Source organism: Urocitellus parryii, chromosome 7 (genome assembly GCF_045843805.1).
Source record: "Urocitellus parryii isolate mUroPar1 chromosome 7, mUroPar1.hap1, whole genome shotgun sequence".
In the NCBI taxonomy this organism is placed as follows: Eukaryota; Metazoa; Chordata; class Mammalia; order Rodentia; family Sciuridae; genus Urocitellus; species Urocitellus parryii.
Window position 1 is genome coordinate 134406410 of NC_135537.1, and position 27834 is coordinate 134434243.

At 41.2% G+C, this 27834-nt stretch overlaps 1 protein-coding gene and 1 non-coding gene across 3 annotated transcripts in view; one reads left to right on the forward strand and one right to left on the reverse strand.

Annotated features, from left to right (window-relative positions):
• Positions 1-25926, forward strand: part of Ankfy1 (ankyrin repeat and FYVE domain containing 1) — an 86834-nt gene extending 60908 nt beyond the window's left edge. Inside the window, exons 12-25 of one of the 2 annotated variants that reach the window (XM_026393912.2) lie at positions 3722-3950; positions 4882-4980; positions 5223-5376; positions 7037-7208; positions 7970-8088; positions 8547-8703; positions 11051-11251; positions 13039-13215; positions 16927-17074; positions 17532-17622; positions 17927-18051; positions 19540-19686; positions 22064-22154; positions 22695-25926. In XM_026393912.2, coding sequence (XP_026249697.1) covers positions 3722-3950; positions 4882-4980; positions 5223-5376; positions 7037-7208; positions 7970-8088; positions 8547-8703; positions 11051-11251; positions 13039-13215; positions 16927-17074; positions 17532-17622; positions 17927-18051; positions 19540-19686; positions 22064-22154; positions 22695-22827 — 2043 coding nt within the window. In that variant the 3' untranslated portion in view covers positions 22828-25926. The remainder of the gene's footprint in view (positions 1-3721; positions 3951-4881; positions 4981-5222; positions 5377-7036; positions 7209-7969; positions 8089-8546; positions 8704-11050; positions 11252-13038; positions 13216-16926; positions 17075-17531; positions 17623-17926; positions 18052-19539; positions 19687-22063; positions 22155-22694) is intronic. The other variant, XM_026393913.2, reaches the window with a different exon arrangement.
• Positions 11562-11665, reverse strand: LOC113186515 (U6 spliceosomal RNA). Its single transcript, XR_003301298.1, has one exon. It is a non-coding gene; the product is annotated as a U6 spliceosomal RNA (small nuclear RNA).
• Positions 25927-27834: the final 1908 nt, after the last annotated feature.

Here is a 27834-nt window from a genome sequence, read left to right on the forward strand (position 1 = left end):
AACAATTCATAAGTTTTAAATTGTGCACCATTCTGAATAGCATAATGAAATCTTGGCACTGTCTTACTCCATCATGCCCAGAGTGTGAATCATTCGTTTACCCAGTATATCCATTCTGTATATGCTACTGATCCATTAGTCACTTAGTAGCTGTGTAAGTTATATCAGCTGTCCTAGTATCATAGTGCTTGTGTTCTAACAGCCCTTATGTATATGTTCAAGTAACCTAATGGGGTGTCACAATGCCTAAATCATTTATCTTACTTCATCTCATTACATAGGCATTATATCATCTATATTATCACACAAAAGATGATAAAGAACAAAAGATATTTTGAGAAAGACCACATTTGCATAACTATATAGTATATTGTTATAATTGTCTTATTTTATTATTAGTTACTATTTCCTTTTGTGCCTAATTTTTAAGTTAAACTTTATCCTAAATACATATGTATAAGAAAAAACATAGTATATATAAGATTTGTTACTATTTGTGGTTTTAAGTGTCTTCTGAGAGTAGTTATAAAACATATCCCCTATGGACAAGGGTGCCTACTAAACAGAGTTGTGGTTAAAAGTGTGACTTTTGGGGTTGAACATTACTAAGTTTATCAGCTTTTCCATTTCTTAGTCTTAAGCAAGTTACTTAAACACTCTGAGCTTCAGTTTCCTAATTTATAAAATGGAATTAATCCTGATGTGGGGATGATAAAAATAAATGATATAGCATATATTACATAATATCTGGAATGTTCAATCCTAAATGTAGTTGTTTTACTTTATTATTTTCAGACTGAGAGGAATGTGCTTACCTTTTACATCTACTTTGTAAGAGTTTTCAGGTTATTACCCCTTTAAATTCTTAAAAATGTACCTAGAAGCAGCATGTATTATTAGGATTGCAGAAACATTTTTCATATCTATACATCCCTTAATTCATGGTGAAGGACCTTGAGGTTTTGAGGGGTTAAGTGACTCATAAATATTGAAGCCAGTATTAAGACCCAGATACTAAGAAATATAGTCATCCTCTTTTGACAGCATTGGACAAAGCAGTAAGCAATAAAGCATGGTATCCGAGACATTCCAAAGTATCTTGGGAGCACAGGGGCAAGGACAGTATTGTCCTTTCCTCCATTAAATCTCATCTGTCTACACACATGGCCTACACTTCAATTGAAATCATTGAATGTACTTATACTCACTGGAAGCTGGTTTCTTTTGTTTTTGTTTTTCCAGTGCTAGGGATCAAACCCATGGCACTGTACCTGCTAGACAAGTATTCTACCCCTGAGCTCTGTCCTCTATTTTTGAGGTCTGCCTCTCATCCCTCTCACCCTTTCAGAAACTTTGCTTCTACCATTGTATGGCTCTGTCTCTAATTGGCTGTCTCTCTTCTATTATTAATTTTTCTCACTGTTCATTCTGATAGTAGAGAGACATGCTGTATCTTCTAACTTTAAAAAAATCCTCCCAGGAGACCACATTGTCTACCAGCTCTTGATCTCCTTCATAGCAAAACTAGGTGAAACCTAAGATGTTCAGATATAGGGGAGACCTGATGTGAAAGTAAGAGAGAGTCACAATAGAGAAAGCCCTGGCGTGCTGATTTAAAAGCATTTGGGCTTTATGTGGAGGAGATCCCAAAGGGGTTTTGGGCAGAAGAACAGTATGATCATTTTTAGAGTTGAGAGAGCTGCCTGGGATGGCTACCATGGTGAGTGTGCCATTGATTCCAGGCCTGAGACAGGTAGGAATCATCTACAATGACTTGTCCTGACCCCTCTTATTGGGTTTAGATCCAAAGTGATAAGTTTCAGAGGAATTGCAGAATTGTAGTCACCAGGCCATGCCTTCTTACGGCTCCCAGAAGCAAGGATGAGAGAAGTATTAAAACTGTCTTGGGGGCTCTGGTTGTAGCTCAGTAGTGGAGCACTTGCCTCGCAAGTGTGAGGCACTGGGTTCGATCCTCAGCACCATATAAAAATAAAATAAATAAAGGTATTGTGTTCACCTACAACTAAAAATAATTTTTAAAAAATTGTCTTGGTATACCCTTGAAAAGAAAGAGGGTGCTGGTTAGGTGGAGGGACTGGCATGGAGGGAGTACATTCTACTGCAGTTGTTGAATTCTTTCTAAGCATTTAGTCAGGGATAGCTGGAGGGCAGTGGGAAAACTGGATGTAAAAACAAGGCTGGAGACCTGGGTTTGTAGATACTGGTAGAAGCCTTGGGAGTAGGAATGCACACCTGGTAAGAATATTTACGAAGAACGGCTGGATGGGAGGTAGTCTAAGGAGGAGGATAGACCTGGTGGCTCTCAGCACAATTGTAATGAAGTTCTGTAGTGTGGGAGGTGCATGTGGGTCAAGGAGTGAGAGTGCTTAATTTTCCTTATCTTCCACAGATAAAGTAGAGGTCTGACAGATAAAGTCTTAAGCTGGAAAGTCAAGAGGTAGCAATAACAAAACATTAGTTAGAACCATGGGGATTATAAATGCCCAAATGAAAGAGTTAAAAGTGATTTCCTCTGGGAAAGGAGAATTTTGAGAGAAAAAGGGGATAGGATCTTACTATTTTTCACAAGAAGTCTCTTTCCATGATGATAACTGTGATAAGAGCAAGGTACAGAGCAATATGTTCGTTTTATTTCTGTTAGTTTGGGTTCAAAAAACTCTACTAAGTATATGCCTATATACATACACAAACATATACACACACACTCATCTACATTTGCCCATTTTTCCTTATGAATATTCTGCCACTGGAGAGAAATGTGAAACTAGTAATAATAGTTCCATTAGAAGATTCTTGGGTGTTGGGTACTGGTGTGAGAAGAGACATCTTTTTACTGTATTAAAAAATGGATGAAGAAGGTCTTGATCAGAGTTCAGGTGGTATTGATATGAACAGGTTAAAGAAGCAGGGTGTAATGGGGAGTTAAAGACAATGATGTCAAACTGTTAATACAGCTTATGAGACTCTTCTGTTTTCTACAGTGTTTATTTTGGTGACACTTGGTGATAGTTTGCTAATGTAGTTTTATAGCAAGCATATATTATTTTTATGCTTAAAAAATTATTATGGAAATAAAGTGAAAGATGGTTAAGGAGGTGAAGATGGTAATAGGAGATGAAGAAGATTGGAAGCCAGGGTATTTGGAAGATGATTGGGAAGACATAGGGGAAAGGGAATCAAAGTCACAGGAGTCGCAACAGGAGGGGTGGGAGGAAAAAGGAAAGGACAGGGGATTAGCAGGAGCAGTGGAATGTGATGGATATCATTATCCAAAGTACATGTATGAAGACTCAAATTGGGTGTCAATATACTTTATATATAAACAGATATGAAAAATTGTGGTGTATATGTGTAATAAGAATTGTAATGCAAAAAAGTGTATGTATAAAGGCATGAATTGGCGTGAACATACTCTATTTACAAAGATATGAAAAATTGTACTCTATATGTGTAATAAGAACTGTAATGCATTCCTCTGTCGGGTATTTAAAAAAAATAAAATCAATTTTAAAAAAAGTAGCGACAGGATAAGCCAGTGGCAGACTGGGCATGAGCCAATTCACATCTGGTAACCATATGAACCAAGGATTGTGGCTGGCATTGAGGATCAGAGTTTCAGCACTTATTCTATCTTTATCCCTTTGTGAATAGAACCCCTAGCCAGCAGGTACTCAGATTTGGGCCATTTGTTTGTGTTCAGGGAGAAACCCCATTGCACACAGCTTGCCGGCATGGCCTGGCCAACCTCACAGCAGAGCTCCTGCAGCAAGGTGCCAACCCAAACTTGCAGACAGAGGAGGCTCTGCCTTTGCCAAAGGAGGTCACATCCGTAACCAGCTCCATGGACAATGTGTATCTGCAGACGCCGCTTCACATGGCAATTGCTTATAATCATCCAGATGTGGTATCTGTCATCCTGGAGCAGAAAGGTAAGTAGGAGGGAATTCTGCCCATCAGTTTGACCTAGCAGACAGCAGTTTGGAGTAGTTAATTTACAGAGTTGATGTTTGCTCTTTTGGTGATTTTTTTATAGCCAGTTTCTTACTAGAAACATCCTTTCAGGTTAGACTACATCAGTTTACAGTCTGTCTCTTGACTATCCTCTTTCCCTATGTATGTATTCAGGATGTTCACCTGGCAAGTTAAGATGTGAGAACAGGTGACTCTGCTCTCCCTTGTTCTGGGGTCATTTTCTAAGCCGTTTTAGTGTAAGTCAAGCAAAGCTTTGCTTTGGCATGAACACTGTCTTTGAGAATTCTGTTGTGGTTTCCTGTGAGTTAGTTAGCACTCTGTGTCTCTGAGCCTCCCTGGAGGTGACCCATGAGAGAGAAACCAGAAAAAGGGACCAAAGAAGCCCCTTGCAGGAGACTTGCTTCCTCAAAAAGTCCTTGGTTTTTCTCTTTCCCGTCTTGAAGTTTGTTTTACTCTTGCCTAGTTCTTCAAAAGTCCAGCACTTTTTTAGCATTGTGCTTCTGAAAGGAAGCAAGATCTTAGGTAGAATGTTCTTTTTTCTTGATCTTTTGAAGGAGCTGAAAGATTGTAGGAATTAAATATGAGGAAAACATTGTCAAGACATTGTTTCAACCCTCTTTCTAGTAATCATGTAATTGATGTGTGTCTCTATAGTGGAGTCAGTTTTCAAAAGAGTTAGTGTTTCAATATTTTTTAAAAATTCATTTCCCTTGTAAACTTTGATCCAAAATATAAGATTTTAGTCTTCCACTCCCCACAAGAGAATAGCAGTGAACATATTATAGCCAGCTAGTCAGTTTGAAACTGAACTTTTATTCTTTTGAATGATTTAAATGTGATCCATGGGATAGTGAAATCAAGTGTTCTTTTCCTTTTCAAATAATTTAGCCAATGCTCTTCATGCCACCAACAACTTGCAAATTATTCCGGACTTCAGCCTCAAGGATTCCCGGGACCAGAATGTGCTGGGCCTGGCATTGTGGACTGGTAAGGTGGTTCTAGAGAATATTGATGTCTAAAGACATACGTCAGAAGAGTACATGGATGAATGGGGTGAGGAGGCGTGAAGCTAATCATTTGGTGTTAGAGTAACCTCTGTTTGGGTTAAGCTTATGATGTCCAGTGGGAAACTAATGACTTTGAAAAGTTGAGAGGCAATGTTTATTGTAGTAATATGAGGAAGTGGGAAAAGCTCAACATGCGTTAATCAGGATTTGTTTGTTTCCCAGGCATGCATACCATTGCAGCCCAGCTGCTGGGCTCCGGGGCTTCCATCAATGACACCATGTCAGATGGGCAAACCTTGTTGCACATGGCCATACAGCGGCAGGATAGCAAGAGTGCACTCTTTCTCCTGGAGCATCAGGCAGATATAAATGTCAGGTGGGACTCTCTGCTGTAATACTGAGATCATATTTAACTGAGATGGTGCAAATATAGCCTTGGTTGTACAAAATATTCTTATTACTTATTAAAGGAAGGGAAACAGCAGTTCTAAAAAAGTACAAATGCAAGGTTATAAACTGAATATAATTTACTGATACAAGTAGAACTGAACTTTGATCTTTTTTTGTTTCTTTTAATATTTATTTTTTAGTTGTAGTTGGATATAATATCTTAATTAATTAAAGATAGTAATTAAATTTATTTATTTTTATGTGGTGCTGAGGATCAAACCCAGGGCCTTGCCTGTGCTAGGTGAGTGCTCTATTGCTGAGCCACAACCCCAGCCCCCTGAACTTTGATCTTGTTGGAACCTCAGGACCAGTGCACAATATTGCACAACTATCATTAAAAAAAACACTCTGAAAATTGTTTTGTTTTGTTTTGTACCGAGGATTAAACCCAGGGTCGATTAACAACTGAGCCACATCCCCATCCCTTTTTATTTTTTATTTTGAGACAGGGTCTCACTGGTTGCTTAGAGCTTTTGTTCAGTTACTGAGGCTGACTTTGAACTTGCTATCCTCCTACTTCAGCCTCCTGAGTCACTGGAATTATAGGTGTGTGCCACCACACCTGGCTCAAAATCAGTTCTTAGAATTTCAGTTATGAAGAATGTCCCAACAAATAAACTACAAACAAGGCTTAAGAGAGAAAAACACAGACTTAAATTTTTAGTGTGATTGCTTTTTTCAGAGGAATTTATCTTTATCCCCAATATCAAGTGACTCTGAATGACCTGAGAGTGGGGCAAAGAACTGGTTTCTGGTTTTTCATTTTGTTTTTGGTACCCGGGATTGAACCCAGGGGTGCTTAACTATTGAGCCACATCCCCAGTCGTTTTTTTTAATATTTTATCTAGAGACAAGGTCTTGCTAAATTATTGAGGCTATCTTTGAACTTGTGATCCTCCTGCCTCAGCCTCCCCAGCTGGTGTGTGCTACAGGGTCTTATGCAAAGAAATTGGTGGTTGGAGTGGCATTTGTTTTATTGGCATTTTAGTAAGATGCTGTTAGACTGGGATTGTAACTTAGTGGTAGAGCATTTGCTTAACATGTATGAGACCCTGGGTTTGATTCCTAAGCACCACCACCAAAAAGTAAAAGTAGTGGCTTACCTCTGTGATCCCAGTAACTCAGGAGGCTGACGCAGGAAGATCTCAAGTTCAAGACCAACCTCAACAAACTTTGTGAAACCCTGTCTCAAAATAAAGAAAAAACAAAGAAAAACAAATTAAAATACAAAAAAGAAAGTGCTAGAGATGTAGCTCAATTGTAAAGCACCACTGAATCAATCCCTAGTACCAAAAAAAAAAAAAAGTTGGTCAGTTATTATCAGGGTGTAATAGGATGACATTTTCTAAACGTGTCTCTCTCTCCGTGTGTGTGTGTGTGTGTGTGTGTGTGTGTGTGTGTTCTAAAAAGCAATCAGAATAGATACTACTGAGAGGTTTAATTTCTCTGAGAAAATTCTAATGCCCGTGAATGAAGTATGTTTAAGAGATGTAGTGAAGTCTGGACTCTGGAGTGCCCAGGAGGGCACTCTTTTTCTTTTGACTCTAGCTACAAATATTAGTTTTGGTTTGGTGTGCATGTTCCAGCAGGACTCAGGATGGGGAGACAGCCCTTCAGCTGGCCATCAGAAATCAGCTTCCGCTCGTAGTTGATGCCATATGCACCCGAGGAGCTGACATGTCCGTTTCAGACGAGAAAGGGAACCCCCCACTGTGGCTTGCGTTGGCAAATAATTTGGAAGACATCGCATCCACTCTGGTGAGACAAGCACAACGTTAGTTTTGGCTTACAGATGGGACTATTGTGTCAGGAATGGATTTGGTGCCTACATAGTGATCACAGGAGCAAGAGATCTGCCAAGTACTAGCAGATTAAGGACAAGGACAAGCAGTTGAAAGTCACATTAAAGACATTTTCAGTTGGTCTTGGCCAACACTTTTGTTTTCAAGCTGACTTTACCAAGAAAACCACTCAGAAGCAAAAAATTGTAGGGATTTCTTCAATGTCTTCTATGGTATTAATTTGGTATGGACTCCCCTCACTAAATTTTCAAATCTCAGGTTTGTCTTCCTATTTACAAGACCAGCCCCCAAAGTGTAGGTAAACCTTGTCTTTTCTCCTTAGTTCTCTGAAGGGCCTGCAGTGTGACATGAAGGCATTTTGCACCTAGGATATATACCTATTATTATTGTGATTACCTGTTAATTACAGGTATACTATATGTGTTGCTGGGGGCTTTTGAGTACCTGTGTGAGCAGGTACCTGTGTTTTCTCTACCTTCTACCACACAGCTCTAGAGGCACTAATTAAACATGTTTATATTTCCCAGACTACAGAGCAGATTTTAACTAGTGTTTGTAAAACTAATGATTAATACAGACTAAAGTAATTATCACTTAATTATCAACCACATCTTACCTGGAAAATGGATCTAATGCTGTACATATAGCTCAGGTTTGACAATACATTTTTTACTTTTGCTTGATGATATTTATAAGAAATCTCATATTTTTCTGCAGGTCAGACATGGTTGTGATGCCACATGCTGGGGTCCAGGACCTAGCGGTTGCCTCCAAACACTTCTGCACAGAGCTATTGATGAAAACAATGAGTCCACTGCCTGCTTTCTTATTCGCAGGTCTGTGGTGCCCAAGTATCTCTTGAATCTTTTTATCCAGCTTCTTGCAAACTGCCTCTTATGTTAATCTACCTCCAGTCTCGACTAATTTATAGTTAAGACTTGACTTTCATAGTTCAGACTGTTAGAGAGTCAGCTAACTCTAGTTAACCAAGGGTTGGGCTCACTTGAGGAGAGGGGCCCACATACCGGGATTTAAAACTCTAAAAGCTGAGGCAGCATATGTTTTGAGAGTTGCATATCTCTTGGGGAACTTATAATGATTCTAATGCCCATGTTGCCTCAAGACCCATTGCAAAAGAATCTGTGGCAGTTGCACCCACACCCTAATTTTTGAGGCCAGGAACAGGATAGCAGACTGGCAGTAGCAGCTTTTTGGCAAATTGGGTGAGACTGCTGCTTTCCATTCATCAGCATGCCTGTAGATGAAGTGGAAGCCTTTTGTTTCCCTCTTTCAGTGGCTGTGATGTGAATAGTCCCAGACAGCCAGGTGCTAATGGAGAAGGAGAGGAAGAAGCCAGGGATGGGCAGACTCCCTTGCATTTGGCAGCTTCCTGGGGACTGGAAGAGACTGTGCAGTGTCTTCTGGAGTTTGGTGCCAATGTAAATGCACAGGTAGGTATTTCTCCTTTCCAGGGAAATAGAGATAACTGCACAGTTAGGGAAATTGCATCTTATGGGATGGGAAAGGCCCTTGCAGGTTGCCTGTAAGAGGCCTTTACTGTACCACGAAGAGGGATTTAGTATTGTTACCAGCATCCTAGGCCAGAGCCTGACTTTAATGGTCCCAGCAGACCAGGTCCAGTCACTTGCTGAAAACATCCAGTAGAAAAGGAAATGGTGAAAAACAGGGGAAAAAAATTAATCAGAGCTGGGCGTGTTGACGCATGCCTGTAATCCAAGTGGTTCAGAAAGCAGAGTCAGGAGGATTGTGAGTTCAAAGCCAGCCTCAGCAGTTTAGAGAGGCACTAAGCAACTTAGTGAGACCCTGCCTCTAATAAAATACAAAATAGGGCTGGGGATGTGGCTCAGTGGTTGAGTGCCCCTGAGTTCAATCCTTAGTACCCTTCCCCCCCAAATTTAAATCAGTATAACCATATTGGGAAGGCTTAAGTGAGCTCCAGCATCTGAGCCCCCTTTTTTCCCTAATATTTTAATTATCTATCTATTTATTTATTTTCAGCCCTGTTTTCAGTTTGGATTTTGGTTTTTGAATATATATTTTTTAGTGTAGATGGACAGGTGACTCTATTTTATTTATTTTTATGTGGTGTTGAGGATCAAACCAGTGCCTCACACATAGTAGGCCAGCATTCTACCACTGAGCCACAACCCCAGCCCCTGTTTTTCAGGTTGTTAATAGGAGCTTAAGGGTTAATAGAGGAAGGGTTTGGGCTGGGTGTGAAAGGTATGTATAATTAAGCAGTCTTGGTCCACTGTGGTCTGACTGATCATTCTTTCAGTTCTGGTTCTGTGAAATGGATGGAGAAGTCTTTTTCGCTTGGGGTGCTTCATAGAGACCTGTGATCTGGAAGCAGGCAATTCAGTTCCCATGGTGTGATTGCTCCAATGGTTTCTGGAAAATGCAGGACATGGACTAAAGATTTCTAGGTGCCATTCCAGAACTGAAAACTGGTTGCCACAATCTTGCCTCAATCTTGAAGGGATCCGAGATAGGTTAAGTAAATTTAGAGCAAATAAGCTTTGTATTACTAGCTTTTAGTTGAACACTCTTTAAATGCTTAACATTTATACATGAAGAGATGAACATTGTGACAAAATTTAATATAGGAGACAGATACAAAATGAAAGCACAGGGGCTGGGGTTGTGGCTCAGTGCTAGAGTGCTTGCCTAGAATGTATGAAACACTGGGTTTGATTCTCAGCACTGCATCTAAGTAAATGAATAAAATAAAGGTTCATCAACAACTAAAATATATATATATATATATATATACATATATAATATACATATAAATAAATAAATAATGGCTCATCCACAAATATATATCGAAAAAGACTTCTCCATCAATTTCACAGCACCAGAACTGAGAGAATGATCAGTCAGACCACAGTGGACCAAGACTGCTTAATTACATATTTTATATATATAAAATCAAAGCATAGATGCCAAAATTTATCTTGCTTTTATTTAGCCATTGAGCATCTGCAAGCCTAAGTGAAGAGTCACTTCTTTTAGTAGAAGCAGCCTTTCTATGTCCCTGTTTAGTATGACAGATGACTTTCTCTGATTCATATAGCCAGTCTAGTAATTATAATGATTCCAGGTTAAGGCTTTTCTTCTCTGTGCCTTTGTCCTTATTATAGCATGAGAAATGTTTTGTTTTGTTTTGTTTTCCTCTATTGTTCCATGACTCCTACTTCCCATTAGTTACAGATTTCCACAGAGAGCTGAGTATTGTGTTTAGTATAATGTTCCTTGATGCACTTCAGTATCTGATACCCCATGGCTCTTTATCAGCTGCTAAGATAAGGAATATTAGTATATTTGGAGGTGAGAATGAATGCAAATCTTGTAAAACAAATGTTTGTGCTGGGCCCAGTATTGCCACTGGATGCATGGTGTAGCAGGAAGTGGCAATTAGTCATTCCTCCAATTAGTTTGGCCTCTTTAAAACATGATTGCAAGCTGGGTGTGGTGGTGCATGCCTGTAATCTTAGTGATTTGGGTGGCTGAGGCAGGAAGATCACAAGTCAGCAACTTAGCGAGGCCCTAAGCAACTAAGGGACACCCTGTCTCAAAAAATAAAAAGGGCTGGAGATACGGCTCAATGGAAAAGCATCCCTGTGTTCAATCCTCAGTGCAATAAAACAGCTGATTGCAAACACAGGATGTTAGTGTTTATTCTTATAACTGAAATTCTATCTAAAAGTTATCTCCCTTCATATTTTTCTTTTTATCTTTCAACTGGACATTGCAATCTGTGCTTTGTTCTCATAGGATGCAGAAGGCAGAACACCTGTCCATGTGGCCATCAGCAACCAACACAGTGTCATCATTCAGTTGTTGATTTCTCACCCTGATATCCACTTGAATGTACGAGATAGGCAAGGGTTGACCCCATTTGCCTGTGCCATGACTTACAAGAACAACAAGGCAGCTGAGGCCATTCTAAAACGAGAGTCTGGAGCAGCTGAACAGGTGAGTGACTGACACCCCCATTTTTACCAGCAGAACCTCTTACATGAAGACAAAACAAATGTCACCTACTAAACAGAGCTCTTCTATATAAAGTCATTTGTTTTGGAATTATCCTCCACTTTCTGAAAACTTGACCATTCAGATATCCTGTGAGTGCCAGCTGAAAAGTGATATGACCATTTTGCTCTGTATGTTAGCCACATGATGATGTACTCTTAGGTGGAAGTGGGAGCTTGCTGGGTCTAGTGATAGGAATTCTGTGGCGTGTACAATCGATTTCATTATCTGCTTTTGCTGGTGTGTTAACTGCCTTAGTGATGAATGTTTTAGAAGGACTTTTGTATTCCTTGCACAGGATCCGTGCTAATCTCTGTATTGCTCCAATTTTAGTATATATGCTGCTGAAGCGAGCACTAAAAAAATTATTTAAATTGAATTTGAGGAGCTTGTATTTTGATGTTGAACAAATTTCTAAGTGTTTTAGAAGAGTTAAATTGTTACTCAGCATAGCTGGCCCAGTTGTCCTTGTCTTTGTGGCTCTTTATCAGCTGCTAAATCTGGATGGTGACTTGTTGACCTACAAAAAGTGGGTGGGAAATGACAGTAAACATGGATCTGAGCCGAGCTTGAATGGGTTTGTCAGTCAGTCTCTCTGAAACCCTAATCTCCAGCCAGCTTGGAGAATACTGCCAGGATTTACAAATAGCCATTTATGAAGGTGAGATGGAGATGTGGAACCTGAATGAAATTCAGTCCTAGTGTGGTGAAGATTATTGCTTGGTATTTCAGGCTTCTGTACATCACCTTTCTTCAGCATTTTCGTAAGTGAGACTGCATTGCTAGGTGTTAACCTCACAGTCACTCAGATGGTGTAAAATGTTCATGAGTGGAGAAAGTTGTCTCACATTTCCTCTCCATTTACTATGGAACTAGTACTGTTTGTTCAAGTCCTTTGCAGATATGTTGCTTGTTACATCAGCACATGCTGTGGACATTTGTGTGTGAGGTAATTATGTGTGGAGCATGTGGTGTGTCTCTCACTTCCACCTGAGCACTCATACTAATGACAGTTCATGTAACTGCAGTGTATGGTATGGTTTGATTTGAGTGAGGTGTCTGCTTTACATTAGTGGGTCAAAGTCCATGACATTATATTGGCTTCCTCTGTCATTGTGTTTCACCTATAGAAACTTGCTCCAAATTTCCAAACCCTCTGTTTGACTCTGTAGGGGTCAAGCTGGGACTGGGGATGTGGCTCAGTAGTGGCATGCATGAGGCCCTGGGTTCAATCTGTAGCACCACACACACACTCACACATACACAAAATCAAGGGTCAAGCTGGCATTTAGTTGTGGTGTTAGGACACTGGGTGCTTGATTTAGCCAAAGCGAATAGATTCCCAGAATTGGTCTTCACCTTTGTCTCAATCTGAGCACCCCAATATTTTGGTAATTTCCTTTCTTTTTCCTTCAGTTTTTCTCTTTCTTAGCTTCCAATGCCTAGTTCCTGCTGCAGGAGGATGCTGAAACAGCTTGGATCAATGCAGTGGCTTCCTTCCCCTGACCACTTGAATGTGACCATGCACATAGGGTTATGTGTACAGATGCATAAAGTGGGTCTATTGTGGGGTGTAGGGCTGGAGGTGGCATTTAGTGTTGGTTTTTTGGGAGGGAAGTTCTGAAGGACAACATCATGACGCTCCAGTTATTAGCACAGCTTGCAGAAGCTCAGGAGGCACTCTTTAAAAGGGAGACTACTAATATTTTGGTTCCTACTTATTGCCTTAGGTGGATAACAAGGGCCGGAATTTTCTTCACGTGGCAGTTCAGAACTCTGATATTGAAAGTGTCCTGTTCTTGATCAGTGTCCAGGCTAATGTGAATTCCAGAGTCCAGGATGCTTCCAAGTTGACTCCTTTGCATCTCGCTGTCCAAGCAGGCTCAGAAATTATTGTCCGCAATTTGGTAAGTGACACAGAAATATTGTTGCATGTTTCCACTCCCCTGGGTTTCTTCACTTGTCATCCTGACTTCACACCCCTACACCCCATCCTCTAGGCACCTTCTTTAAAAGCTCTATTAACTCAAACACATTTCAAGTTGTAAAGATTTTCTAAAAAGTGTTTTTCAAAAACAAAAACACCCCAGATGGAACATGCTGGAGTGAGGCCTTGAGGATCAGTAGGATTTGGATAGTTGAGGCAGGGTGGGAGAAGAAAGGGAGTGGAGGTCATTTAAGAGCCATCTCTTTTAATTTTCAAAACTGCAGAGGGGTATAGGAAATTATTTTATGTTTTATGAAGGAGAAAATTTAGGTTCAGAAAACCCCTCCAAGGCCATGAGTTAGTTGTGTAGCTGGGAATTTAGAAATTCCTGTTTGACCTAAAAGCCTGCAACATGATGCCTGGCATGGGAACAGTCTGAGCAAAGATGTGGAAACTGGAAAATACATATGGTGCTTTTTTTTTTTTTTTTGGTTTTGTTTGTTTGGTACTGAGGATTAGACCCAGGATTATTTAAACACAGAGCTATATTCCTAGCCCTTTTTTTTAAATTTTGAAATAAAAATTTGAAATTTTATTCAAAATAAAAAAATAAAAAGGGCCTAATGCAGTTGCTTAGGGCCTTACCAAGTTGCTGAGACTGGCTTTGAACTTGTGATCCTCCTGCCTCAGCCTCCTGAGCTGCTGGGATTACAGACATGTGCCACAGTGCCCAGTTAAATTTTATATAGGAAAGCTGGGTTGAAATTTGAGTAGAGAGTTGAAAGAAATTCGAAGTGGCAAGAAGAGACCAGATTGTGGAGCATCAATTACAAATCAAGACCTCTATTTGCAAGCAATGAAGAAACCACACTAAGTGTTGGAGCTGAAAGAATGGTCCCAAGCCAAGATAGAGCTTCATGTCACTTGGCCTGGTCTTCAAGAGGTAGTTGTCCCTGATGCCTCCCATCAGCCCCAGGTGCACACTGCAGAACTGGCCACAAGAACACTTGGCCAGCCTTTGGTGCTATGGTGTTTTGTTTTGAAAAGCACTTTTTAGAAAAGCTTTATAACTTGTGTTTGAGTTGAGAGAGCTTTTAGAGAAGGTGCCAAGTGGATACAGTGTACGGGTGTGGGGCAAGATAACCAGTGAAGAGACCCAGGGGAGGCAGTGGTGGCAAGCTGTAGACTAGAGAGGTGGAGGATGTAGGGCTGATGGTGACAGGCACAGACTGCATGCAGGGATAGCAGCCAAGAGATGTAGTGGTGAATTAGCCTTGTGTTCACCAGTCTGTCTCACATCTCAGAGCCTAGGAAACACTGAGGTCCTCCACCAAGGTCATGTTCATGTCTTACTGCAGCTTGACCTCACACATGACACAGGTACCTAGTAATAGCTGATCTTCCAAACAGTGTCCCTGTGGTGTTTCCTCTGAATTGGTGCAGCAAAATGTTCGAACCTGTTCACATTGAAAGCACACTGTGTCCATCCCTTTCTCTCCTTAACCAACCTTGGGATTGGCTATGATCCCTAGCCATAGCACTAGTGACTATGGATATCCCTCTAGGTATGTCCTACTTGGAGGGTCCCATATCCACTCATGATTGGTCCTGTGTATGATGGATTTGATTGGGTCCCAAGAGTTCTGAGGAGGCTAGGACTTAAGTCCAGGTGAAAAACAAGAGCAGCTCATCAGTGTCTGTATTCTCCCAGAGGCATATGCTTGTACTCACAGATAGAGGAACCTGGGGGAAGGGTAGCAGACCCCAGAAAAGGCAAATTGGGCTGTAACTACAAACTGCTGAGTATTTTCTGTTAATAGCAACTGCCTTAGAAGCTTTGTCATAAAGTGGATGATGATGAATGAATTTCAAATACTAAATGAACAGGCAAGATATTATTTCTGCCTTTGATCCTATAATTTGTACTCTTTTTAAAAATAGTATGAAAATGGTACATGTTCATTGTGGAATATAATGTTATGAAACCTATCTCCCTTTCACTCCCAGCTTTCCTCAGATTTTGTTATATAGTCATTTGCAGCTGAACAACAGGGTTATGTTCTGAGAATTCTTTCTGTCTGTATGTGTTTTTGTTATTGTACCAGCTTCATGGAGTGTGCTTACAGCTGGGTATGGTGGCATATGCCTCTGATCCTTGTGACTTGGCAGCTGTGGCAGGAGGATTACAAGTTTGAGGCCGGCCTGGTCAATTTAATGAGTTCCTGTCTCAAAATAAAAAATAAAAAGGATTGAGGAGATAGCTCAGTGGTTAAGCACTCCTGGGTTCAATCCCCAGTACCAAAAAAGGGAAATTTTAAAAAGAGTGTACTTGGGCTGGGGATGTGGCTCAAGCGGTAGCGCGCTCGCCTGGTATGCGTGCGGCCCGGGTTCGATCCTCAGCACCACATACCAACAAAGATGTTGTGTCTGCCGAGAACTAAAAAATAAATATTAAAAATTCTCTCTCTCTCTCTCTCCTCTCTCACTCTCTCTTAAAAAAAAAAAAAGAGTGTACTTACACAAAGATGGCTGCAATGTCACTAAGCAATAGACTCTTACCATCTTCATGTATGTGTTCCATTGTTGAACAAAGTGTCATTTCAGCACATGGCTATGCTATTGAATATGTTCAAATTATGTCTTTATCTGTACACATGTGCATGCATGTGTGTATACATATCTGTCTCCAAATGAAGCCAAGCTATCATCTAACTTGCCTTAAAAGCAAAGAAACACAAACCCCACTTTTATTTAATTACTTTGCATTAGTTTAAATCCTTGAAGGGTACAGCAACACAAATTCTGTGCCTGGTATCCTTAGCTGGAAGATTGCTTTGGGATTTGGCACAAACTGTGCAAGTTACCTTTCCCCAGATTGCATTGGTTTCATTCAGTCTACTATTAGGAGTCACTGTGTATTTCATTGCTTTTTGTTTTTTCTCCACATTTTTTTATTGGTGCATTATAGTTGTACATAATGGTATTCATTACGTTTTATACATAAGCGTGACTCTTGACTAGAGAGTAGAATTTAGTTTTATCCCAAATATAAACACCTTAATTTTAAGAAGAACAGGAAGCTACTTTTGGTTCCAGAGACTCCACATCTGCCAACAACAACAACAACAAAAAAGCCTTGCACCACAACTTCCAAATGTACTTGCTTTTAGGAGTCCTCTTCCCAGCAGGCCTCCACAGTCTCCAAGATGGCAGAAAGAGGTGCCTTTTTAATTTTTAACTTAATTGTGGTTGGTATCTTTCTGTGTTAATTTATATATATTTATCATCATAATGGCCACCTTACTTTATTGTTTGCATATTCAAATTTTTATAGCCAGTCCCTTTTTGCTGTCAGCTTTTACTATTGTAAACAGTGGACAACTTTATATAGTAGCATAAATATCACTTCAGTCCTGTATAGTTTTTATATACTAGAATCCTAGAATTAGAACTCCTCTGTCCCAGGGAATAGCTGTTGAATATTTTGGTAGCTAATTGCTCATTTGCTCTGGGTACGGGTTTTTCCAGGTTTCCTCACCAGGACTATGTCTGAGGCCCATGTGCACCCAGCTTTGCCAACAGGGTGGACCATCAGTCTCAGTGGATATTAGAAGAGAGACAAGCTTGGCCCCATAAATGGGACCTTGAATGTGATAGATAGACAAGCTATTCTAGTAATCAACTTCAATAGCTTCTTGCAGGAGCCAAGGTGAATGAATTAACCAAGCATCGCCAAACTGCCCTCCATCTTGCTGCCCAGCAGGACCTGCCTACCATCTGCTCCGTTCTCCTAGAGAATGGAGTAGACTTTGCTGCTGTGGATGAGAATGGAAATAATGGTAATTCTTAGTCATTACTTTATGTACAGTTCTGTGTGCCTTGAGCAATCCCTGTTTTCTGGGAGTAGAGTTACGCTGCACCCTTGGATCTACTCTCCCCCTCAGGGAGGTTGGCTTGCATAGGTACAGAGTTGTGATGGGAAATGCTGTGGGCAGGGCATGCATCCTGCCACTGATGAGGGCTTGCACAGCCTCCCAGTCTGATTGGTAACCCTGGAAGCCTAAAGTGACTTCTGAAACTGAAGTCTCACCTCTGAGACTTCTGAAACAGAAACAAAAATTTGCATTTATGGCTCATTATTGTAGGTGGCAAAAGAAAGGAAAAGAAGGCTTTGTACATGGGGCCGGTCGCTATTCTGGCTGAGTCTCATTTAGACGGGGTTTGTGAGGGTGGGGAGAAACTGAGACTTTTCTGCATGTGTTCTGGGCTTGCACAGTAAGAGCATTTACTCCCCAGCTCTTCATCTTGCTGTCATGCATGGTCGACTCAACAACATCCGGGTTCTCCTGACAGAGTGCACAGTGGATGCTGAAGCCTTTAATCTGAGGTGAGTGTGTCTGAGAGACCTGGGCTCCAAGTCACCTGGCCTATTTCTCAGAGCTAGCCATCACTAGTGCCACCCCTTATCCCTGATGCACACTGCAGAACTGGCCACTGAGGCACTTGATTAGCTTTTGGTTCCATGGTATTTTTGTTTTTGTAAAAAAAAATACCTTTTAGAAAAACTTTTTTGACCTGTAAATGTCCCTTAGATTTATCTAGCATAACAGAGCTCAGGAAATTCCTTATCTTTTGTTGTGTGATGCCCATGGCAGATAACATCTAACTTTTTTTCCAACTTGTTTTATTAGAGGCCAGTCACCACTGCATATTTTGGGACAGTATGGCAAAGAGAATGCAGCAGCCATCTTTGATCTGTTCTTAGAGTGCATGCCTGAGTATCCTCTAGATAAACCAGATGCAGAAGGAAACACAGGTATGTAATAAAGTGTGTGAATGATCTGTCTCATTTGTGCAACTTGCCTCCAGAAATAACAAGAATGCAGGCTTATAAGGGCATTCAGCTCAGCGCATTTCATTTAGACACTCTCAAAATTGTGAAAGATCCCTTTCGTGGAATTTGGAGTATCTGACGTCTGAAGTGCATCTACTGCTCTAGAGCCATACCCATGTTGAAACAGGCCTGCCCACCTGTTTTTATTGCCCTTGTCTACTTTTTATACAGTTAACCAGGCCCTTTCCCAAGTAGTCACCATGTTCATTTATTTAGCTTTCATGAGGTACTTTTGCATATGGTTTCATTGAACACTCACAACAACCAACCCATGAGTTAAGCAGTTCACATAGTTGTGTCCCCATTTTTCAGATAAGGAAACAAGACTCAAAAAAGACAGGCTGAAGAGCAGTCTCTTTCCCCCTAGTGGGTGCTTCTCTAAACACCTTGTTATTGCTACATTCCCATTCATTCACATTCATCCCCACCTTAACTCCAGACAGAGTTTCCATGGCCTTTGACAGAAACGCAGTCACCACTGGGTACTCTGAACCTTAGCAGAGAATCAAATATTGTATCACCTGTTTTTTAGCTTTGGAAAGAGTTCTTACTGGCCTTGATACATGAATATGTTTTTTGAGCTGCCAGTGATAGGCCTGAACTTCAGAGGATTCAGCTGCTGGGAGTGAGCTACTAGACTCAGCATATGCTCAGGGAGCATCACTGCTCAGGAGCAGGTCCACAGGCAGAAGGGAGGGAGGGGCTTCCAATTTACAGGTTTCACATGACTGACTGAGTAAATTTTCTAATCTCTCTGTGTTGATAATGGGAACAATAACTTTCCTCTTACTGCATCATTTTGAGAGTTAAGAATATAACTAAAGTATCTAGTAAAGCTAAGCAAAGTGAGCTATGGTTAGCTGAGATTGTTCTTAGAGAAGGCCAGTAGGATGGCTAGACCAGAATCTGAGTTTCATATTCCCTCAGGGCCTATACTTTCTTACATGAGATAATCCATTCAGTGGAACATGTTTTTCTGGAACATACTCCCTACACTGATTTATTTTTTTTTTTTTTTTTGCCAACATGTGTATATAGTCATAGGTCTTCAGATTTCATTACATTTTATGAAAGCAATGCTACATGCCAGAGGAAGGAAGCTAAGACAACAATATATTTTTCCTTTAGTATTGGATCCTTACCTCAATTTTCTCATAGCCAAAGTTCTGTGTGTGTGACTCCAGAACCATAGCTATTCTTGAATTCCTTGACTTATGGCTGGATCCTTTATTGGAAGGATCTTGTGGCTACAAATCCCCCATGGAAGTCTCATTAGCACCTCAGATCCCTGTGTATCTTTGAGGACTTTCCTAACCAATGTTCTACCCTCAGCAATCCTCCACGCACCCTTTTGCAGTCCCTGGTTGGGGCCAGATGGGACGTAGCCTTACCTGTGGTTTTATTTTTCAGTGCTGCTCTTAGCATACATGAAAGGGAATGCCAACTTGTGCCGTGCCATCGTCCGATCTGGGGCTCGTCTTGGGGTGAATAATAACCAAGGTGTGAATATTTTCAACTACCAGGTTGCAACCAAGCAACTTCTGTTTAGACTATTAGGTGAGTGCCTCCTTTGTACTCTTCTAGTGCAAGCACAGTTCAGTGTTGATTTTCTAGATGTATTGGTGATCCTTAAATCTCATAACGTCTTACTATAAGAACTGTTCATACCGTTTCCATACACCGTATAAGGGTGTTTCTGTGAATGGGTAAAGGACCTTTGAATAATGTTGGAGAAGGTCATTGTGCAGTCTCTTTTCACAGTAATTTGCAGTTTTCAGTTTCCCTGAACCTTCCAGAAATCCATAAGCACTAGGCAGGTCACCCTAACATACCTGCTGGCTGCTTGTCTACACACCTGTCCTCCTTTAGCTCAGTCAGTCTCTATAGCCTTAAAATGGCTTTGGTTCATTCCTCACTGACTCTTCCTTCTCTAGTTCCTTTTGTGGAAAGGAGTGCTTCATCTTAATTTCTTACTTGCATGTTTTTACTCCTTCTTGTTGAGGTAGTAGTAAGAATCAGAATGCTTTCAGTGTGTGTTTTGTCATTATTGGCAGTGGAGACCCCAGGCAGAGAAACATGCTCGGAAATACTTACAGCTATGTCATCTTCATGAGGGCGACTGGCACCAGCACAAAGTTGGTTGTGCAGAATCATTATTCAAGCATGGCATTTCAGTAGCCAGGATGAATGGATAAAGAACATGTGGATATATACAGTGGAATTCTCTTCAGCCATAAATAAGAATGAAATCTTGTTATGTGTAGTAACATGGATTAACTCTGAAGACATTATATTAAGTGAAATAAGCCAGGCACAGAAAGATATCAAATGTTCTCACTCATGTGTGAAAGCTAAAGAAGTTGATTTAAAGCTAGGTGCTATGGCACATGCCTGTAATTACAGTGACCTGGTAGGTGGAGGCAGGAGGAATGCAAGTTTGAGGCCAGCCTCAGGAATTCAGTGAGGTCCTGAACTACTTAATGACACCCTGACTAAAATTGAAAAGGGCTGTAACCAGGTGTGGCGGCGCATACCTGTAATCCCAGCAGCTCAGGAGACTGAGGCAGGAGGATCATGAGTTCAAAGCCTGCTTCAGCAACTTATCGAGGCCCTAAGCAACTCAGCGAGACTGTCTCTAAATAAAATACAAAAATGGGCTGGGGATCTGGCTCAGTGGTTAAGAGCCCCTGGGTTCACCCCAGTACAAAAAAGGTGGGGGGCTGGGGATGTAGCTCAGTGGTTGAGGGCCCCTAGGTTCAATCCCCAGTACAAAAAAAAAAAAAAAAAAAAAGTTGATTTCATGGAAGTAGAGAGAAGAGTGGTCACTAGATGCTACAAAGGGAACAGCAATTGAAGAACTGGGGGGAGAGGGGTGAATAAAGAATACCAAAACACAGCTAGAAGGAATAAGTTCTAGTGTTCTACAGCATAGTGGGGTGCTTAGTCTATGACCATTGGTTATATATTTTATAAAGAACTAGAAGAAAGGAATTCAAAGGTTCTCAACACAAAGAAATGATAAATGTTCCAGTAGAGGGAAATGCTAATTACCCTGATTTAATTATTGTACAGTATACATGTATTGAATTATCACATTGTAATCCATAAATATGTATAGTTATTATGTGTCAATTATAGTGTTTGTGATACCTAGTCTGCTTTAGTTTTCCAGGTGCCAGGCACTATGTTGGCCTTTTGAGAGCTTGGAGCAGACGGCCATTGTGGTGCTTGTACTAGAAAGTGCTCAGTTAGAAGGTGACTGGGCCGTGTACTGCTCCCTCCCCTGAGCTTAGCTTCTCTCTACAGAGTGGTCAGCACAATACTTGGCATGCAGTTAGAGCTCAGTACATAAATACTTGTAATGGGTTATCTCCACTGCTAACTCTCAGCTTGGAATGTGAAACTGAGCTCATCTGCTCTAGTTCTTTCTTTAGGTCTCTTCTGTGCTGGTGGCTCCACCACACTCAGTCACTCCATCCACAAACTTGGGAATCCTCTCTGCCTCCCTCATATCCTGTACTCCTTTCAGGCCCCAAATCACAGATTCTGTCCCCTCATTTTCTTTTGTCTTGGTCCTCTCTGCTATGTTCCCCTGATCACCCCTCTACTCCCAACCTCTCCAGCTGTGTGGTCTCTGCTTTCCCTACTGTACCTCATACTCCAGCTGCCCTGACTTATGTGTATCTCTGCCCAGGTGCTGCTGTTTCCCCTCCTTGAACAGTGTTACCTCCTCCCCTGGACTGATGAGGCCTCATAATCCACAGTCTTCTCTGTGAGCTTTTCCTCGCCATGTTAGAACACATCATTCCTTTCCTTCTCCTCTCCCATCATGCTGCAGTGCTATTTACTGGTTTGTTTCCCTGCCTCCTCCACCCTGTGTCTTGCCTAGCACAGTCACCGTCCTGCAGGAACTAGTCTTTTGTGTGTATTACAGACATGCTGTCCAAGGAACCTCCATGGTGTGATGGCTCCAACTGCTACGAGTGCACTGCCAAGTTTGGAGTCACAACTCGCAAGCATCACTGGTAAGTCCTCTGTCACCTGCCTTTTTTATGATAAGCTATGAACTCTCCAGTATCTTATCCTCTCCTGGGCAAAACTTGACCAAACGGAATGATGAAATGGCAGGATCAAACAGGGTCCTTCAGAGATGTAGGCAAGGCAGGGAGCAGTCCAACTGGTGTCTTTCCTGATGGCTGCTACAGCACAAAGCTCTCATATAGTCTGTCAGGCCTGTCATTTGCCCTGGGCTTGTAGCAGAGCTGAGTTATTGCCCTCACAGTGTGCCTGAGTGCTGGCTGCTGTACTGAGAGGACTAAGGAGCTGTCCCTATTAAAGTGAACCATTTTGTTTGCTGAACTGCTCATTATCTTTAAATGAAGCCTTCTGTATTGCTTGAGCTTAAATATTGTCTAGAATTTTGTTTTTATGGACTAAAAATTATGCATGAATTGGAGTAACTTGGCTGGTAATTGGCAGAATTGGCCACAGAGCCTTGTCTGCTCCTGTGCCCAGCAGTCTCTTTGTGAGGATCCCTCTCATACTTCCTTTCTTTGCTTCCACAGTCGGCATTGCGGACGTCTGCTTTGCCATAAGTGTTCTACCAAGGAAATTCCTATTATAAAGTTTGATCTGAACAAGCCTGTGCGAGTCTGCAACATTTGCTTTGATGTACTGACACTGGGTGGAGTCTCTTAGCTCCCAGGACGCCCAGGCCACATCCCCATCACCTCCCCAGCAGCTGCTCTGCTCACCAGCCTGCCCCACCGGACCCCCACCTAGAGCAGGAGCTGGCAGTCGTCTTCCTGCGGCAATACTGGAACAATTAAGGACCGTGATCCCGTTTCGAATAATTCTGTATGATTGTCAGTATGTCAGACTGTGATTGAGTTCACTAGATGTCTCACTAATTGGACCAGGCCATTTAGCCTAAGTGGTAAACATGATAGGAATTAGACCCCATTCTGCTAGCAACATTCAAGGACACTTTGAGAACATTTTCCCTCCAGTAGCTTAGTGTCCATCTCAGAGCATTCCTAAGTCTTCCTGCCTGGGCTGGCTTACAAGGCAGAGCCAAACAGAGTGGGAAGCTGGCTGTATCATGAGAGCTGGCTTCACTCTAGGTTAAGTGGCTCTGGACTTTTCTGCGGTGTTTTCATAAAGTTAATAGGATCCTCTTACCCTGAAGGCTTTTCTTTTTTTCTTTTTCTTTTTTTAAGCTAAGCTGTATTTTTAGCAAGCTGCCCCTTTTAAAAAGGTGAAATCTTTCTAAACAGGGTTCAAAGATGAGAGCTGAAAAATCGTGGCCTTAACAACTGAAAGCTTTACTAGTGTTCATGCTGCCCAGGTGTCAGGAGTACAGTGTGGTGGCTTGACACCTCCTAGCAGCTGTCTCATTCTCTCGTCTTGCTGCGTCCTGTCTGTGGAGTCCTTAGTCACTCTGCCACTAAGTGAGTGGTAGAGGAAATGCACTTTTATTGTGCCGCACTTTTTATATAGCTGCATCATTGGTGATTCCTATTTAAAAATTCATAATCAAAAATAAACTCACACATTCTCCTCACAGCAGTGATTCTAATGTTCAGCTGTGGCTAGACCTCAGCCCACCCTAATCTTAGAGGAAACTCCTGCTGAGTGTCTCTTAGAGCAAGAGATTCATACAGGCCAAGTTCCCAGGGGGGGGATCAACAAGACTGCAACCCTCAGGCCTTCTCCAGCCTCAAGCTGGCAGATCCCATCTCCTTGACATGAATGCTTCTTGCTGAAACCTTTCCTGGTTATGCTGTTAGTGCTGTTGATCCCAGTTCTGTGTAGCTTGCCTGCCCCAAAAGCCAATAGCTGAAGGCCCTGGCCAAGTGTGTGCAAACCATTTTGGAAGGCTCTGACTTGATTGCTGATTGAGGCCTCCAGAACTCATTTGGGCCTTAGTTGCTGCTAGTACGTACATCTATTGACTCTGAGGTGTTAAACTTCTTTTCTTTTGAAGGTTTGGCCAGTTTTTAAAAAATGCACATTGAAAAAGAAACTTTTACCACTGCTTTTTAATAATATTCAATTCTGAGATGAATAATATGTACTATATAGTTATATTCAGAGATTAACAATCTCAAAAATACTGATTTTTTTCAGACACTTAATAACCACTACATTTTTTTTGCATTAATGAAGTATGGATATATGTGTAAAAGGGACTGAGTATTATTTTGCAACATCCCTGTTTTGTTTGTTTCTCCTTTGGATAGTGGTATGTCCTCTATGTTGCTGTAGATTTAAACATTCTATTGCCTAAATATGTGTGTAAAATGCGCTGATAAACCAGAGTGCTACTTTTAAAAAATATTTCTGTGATTTATAAGATATATATGCTTTTTATGTTAATATGAGCTTGTGCACAATGTTTAAAAAAATGAGAAAAATTTCCCTTCGCCCAGTCTGTGATATATTTCATACAGAATTTTTATAAAATATTTGACCAAGTTTTGGTAAATGACCATGTTTAAGCATGTGGTCAGTTTCCATTTTCTGTTGCCTGAAAAGGCCCACAAGAACATAGGGCTTCATTAGGTAGCTTGACATTTAGAAAGCAAAATAATTATGATTTAGATATGAATTGAGGTGGTCGGTACATACATACTTGTTCTTTTAATGTTCATAGTGGAAAGGAAAGGACAGGAATTCAATCAGGGATTGTTCTGCCCTTGCCCTCCCATGCCAGTTTCAATAAAAGTCTCGCCTATACTTGCACTTCAAATCTTAAGATCATGTTTAAAATGTGTTGATTCAAGCTTTTATTCAGAGTCCAGGGACAGCAATGATACTGACCAACCGTGGATGGGGGGGGGCATTTTTTGAGTTCTGCACTGGTGCATTCATGTAGTGATAGAATAGGCCTCTTTCCCAAGTCTTAGGAAATCTCCCTAAATCTACCACACTGCTTGCTGCTCACTGGGCTGCACTCAGCAAGCTCCTTGAGGGGTATCTGCCCTGTGGGACCCCAACATACACTGCCCTGGCCAGGACCAGACACACTCTGTGTCCCTCTTATGCTCTTCATGCTGTCAAGACTTGACTACAAAACTGCCTAGCTGTTCTTGTTAAATTTTAATCAGTAGCTTGAGTACTAGTAGCAAAATTTAATTTTATTCATTTGGAAAGTTGCCAATTGTGAATGAATAGAGCAGGAAAAATAAACTTTGCTGAAATATAATTTGCTGCATCATTCAACATTGTTAATGCCGAATTAGCTCTGTAACTATCTCTTGCTCGTTGCCAGACTTAAGACAGAGGTACAAACCATGTGATATGTATAAATTGAATGGCTTAAACTAATTTGCCGTGATCCTCTAACACAAAAAATGTCCCACAAACTTAAGTGCCTACACTTAGGACTCTAGTTTCAGTTATCTTTCCAGTGGTGTCTCACTGAATGATGCATTAGAACACGTGTTCCATTTGCAGTTTTGTGCCTGTACACTGTCAACACCAATTATCAATTTAGTTGAGGCTGGATTAGATTGCTCAATTCACCTGCCACATTCTCTCCAAGGAGTGGGGTCCACATGACCTTCAGTCCTCTACCTCAGAGCCTTCAGTCATTTCTGACCACCCTGATCAGCTTCGCCCTCTATACCTGAATGGGCCCCTGAGTGGAGCTCAGTGTGCATGTGGTCTCTCTATTCTTCCTGATTCACGTCTCATGTATTGTAATAAACTGTTCCTATGTTAATCTTGTCCACAGGCATGGAGGGGAGGGAAGGCTTGGGAACAGGAAGATCACTGAGCTCCACTAGGTTTCCTTCATCCGGAGAAAAAGAACACTTCTGAATTATGTAATGCTTAGACCTGAGGCAAAGCAAACATCCAGGTGACAGTGGCATGCACAATTAAATGTACACTTCCATCATAGAAACACTCGCTTCCTTCACAAAAGCCCCAGAATAACCATGTGAAGCACCAGAGCTTCTCCTTCCAGCTGGAGAGAGGAGCCAGCAGAGAGAAAATGGTTACCCAGGCACTGAAAGCCACACTCACACCCTGTGGCAGTGATTTAGTGAAGAGCTGAGTGTCTGACCAGATATAAACAAAACACTTAAATCCCCAAAAGTTGTAGATGCCTTAAACATTTTCTTTGGAAGATCATCATCTGTACAGTTTCTCTTTTGTGTGGCGTAAATAATATATTAACCTGTTACAACTGACAACATTGGTTCTCTGTAACTAAGGAGTCTTGAGACTGCTTGACTGTGTGGAGTTGGCTGTTCCATGACAACCCTGTGGTACCAAGGGCAAGGGCAGTAGCTGGGCAGAAACTGCAGGTACACATTTGGGTTGATCACCTTGGCTTCCACATCATTTGAGGTGGTGCTCAGTGTGGGATAATGGCATCATATAGGACCATGGCGCTTATGGGCTTTTTTTTTTTTTTTTTTTTTTTTTTTTTTGAGTCTGTGTAATGGAATGTATTTTTCAAATACTGATATTTGGATTTTCTGTAACAATTCCTTATAATAAAATGAGGTAAAATTGTGCATTTCAAGTGGAAACTTTAATAAGACATTTGTAGTTACTTCTAATGCAGAAGTACCAATAAGCATTAAAAACAAATAAAAACCTCTTGACATGTGAATAAATTACTTTTAACAGCTACCCTCTAGGAACATTTGAATTCCAACATTTTTCCAGAAACATACTGGTGATAACAAGTCAGAAAGTAGCTATTTCAGGGAAAGCAAGCAACTGCCTGAACTTCTGTGCTCTGGGTCCAGACTTTTCAGTGCATGGCAATGGGAGTGGTTGAAGTTGCATAATCCCAGTTCCTGATCCTATGGAAATTCCTCAAAGGATCCTGAAAATAACCCCTCTGGTTCCATTATTTAGGAGCAACTCAAGGAGATCCATTCAAGGTTTGAAGGAAAGTCTGGCACCACCGGCTTCAGAGCAAACTATAGAAGGTTTAGGGGCTTACAAATTAAGATTTAGTGATTCATAAAACCCCTGTACAAATCTAGTAGCTCACCTGGCCCTCAAAACACTTTATTGCACTAACATTGTATTCCTTTTCTTTACCTTTCATTTTGCTTACCCCCCAGTTCCAACCAGTTTTAATACAGCTTATTCTCCAATGTATTCTCTTGTGGTTAATAGGCACTATTAAGAACTTCCACTTAATCCCAAGTAATCATTTTTTTGTGCCAGGAATTGAACCCAGGAGTGCTTAACCACTAAGCCACATCCCCAGCCCTTTTTGTTTTTTGAGACAGGGTCTTGCAAGTTGCTTATGACTGCTAAGTTGCTGAGGCTGGCTTTGAACTTGCAATCCTCCTGCCTCAGCCTCTTGAGCTGCTGAGATTACAGGTATGTGCCACCATGCCCAACAATCCCAAGTAATTCTAGTAGCTGTCCTTGAAGATAATCACCCTGTCACTGATATGTAGCACAATTAGCAGCCTGGTGGATGTTGACTTTCATGTTTTTGCCCAACCAGGAAAGAGCACTGGGCTTTACTTCTGCTTTGTCATTGATTCGCTGATAGTGCCTAAGTTTCCCTGTCTATATAATTGAGGTGACCAGAGTCTTTCCTAGCTCACAAGTCTGCCTGGAGGAAAATGATCAGTAGTCATTAATATGTCCTTCCTTCCTTCCAAGCGCACAGGTTCTCATGTTCTTACCCTAGGGCCTCTGGAGGAGGTTGATGGCTGCAATCTC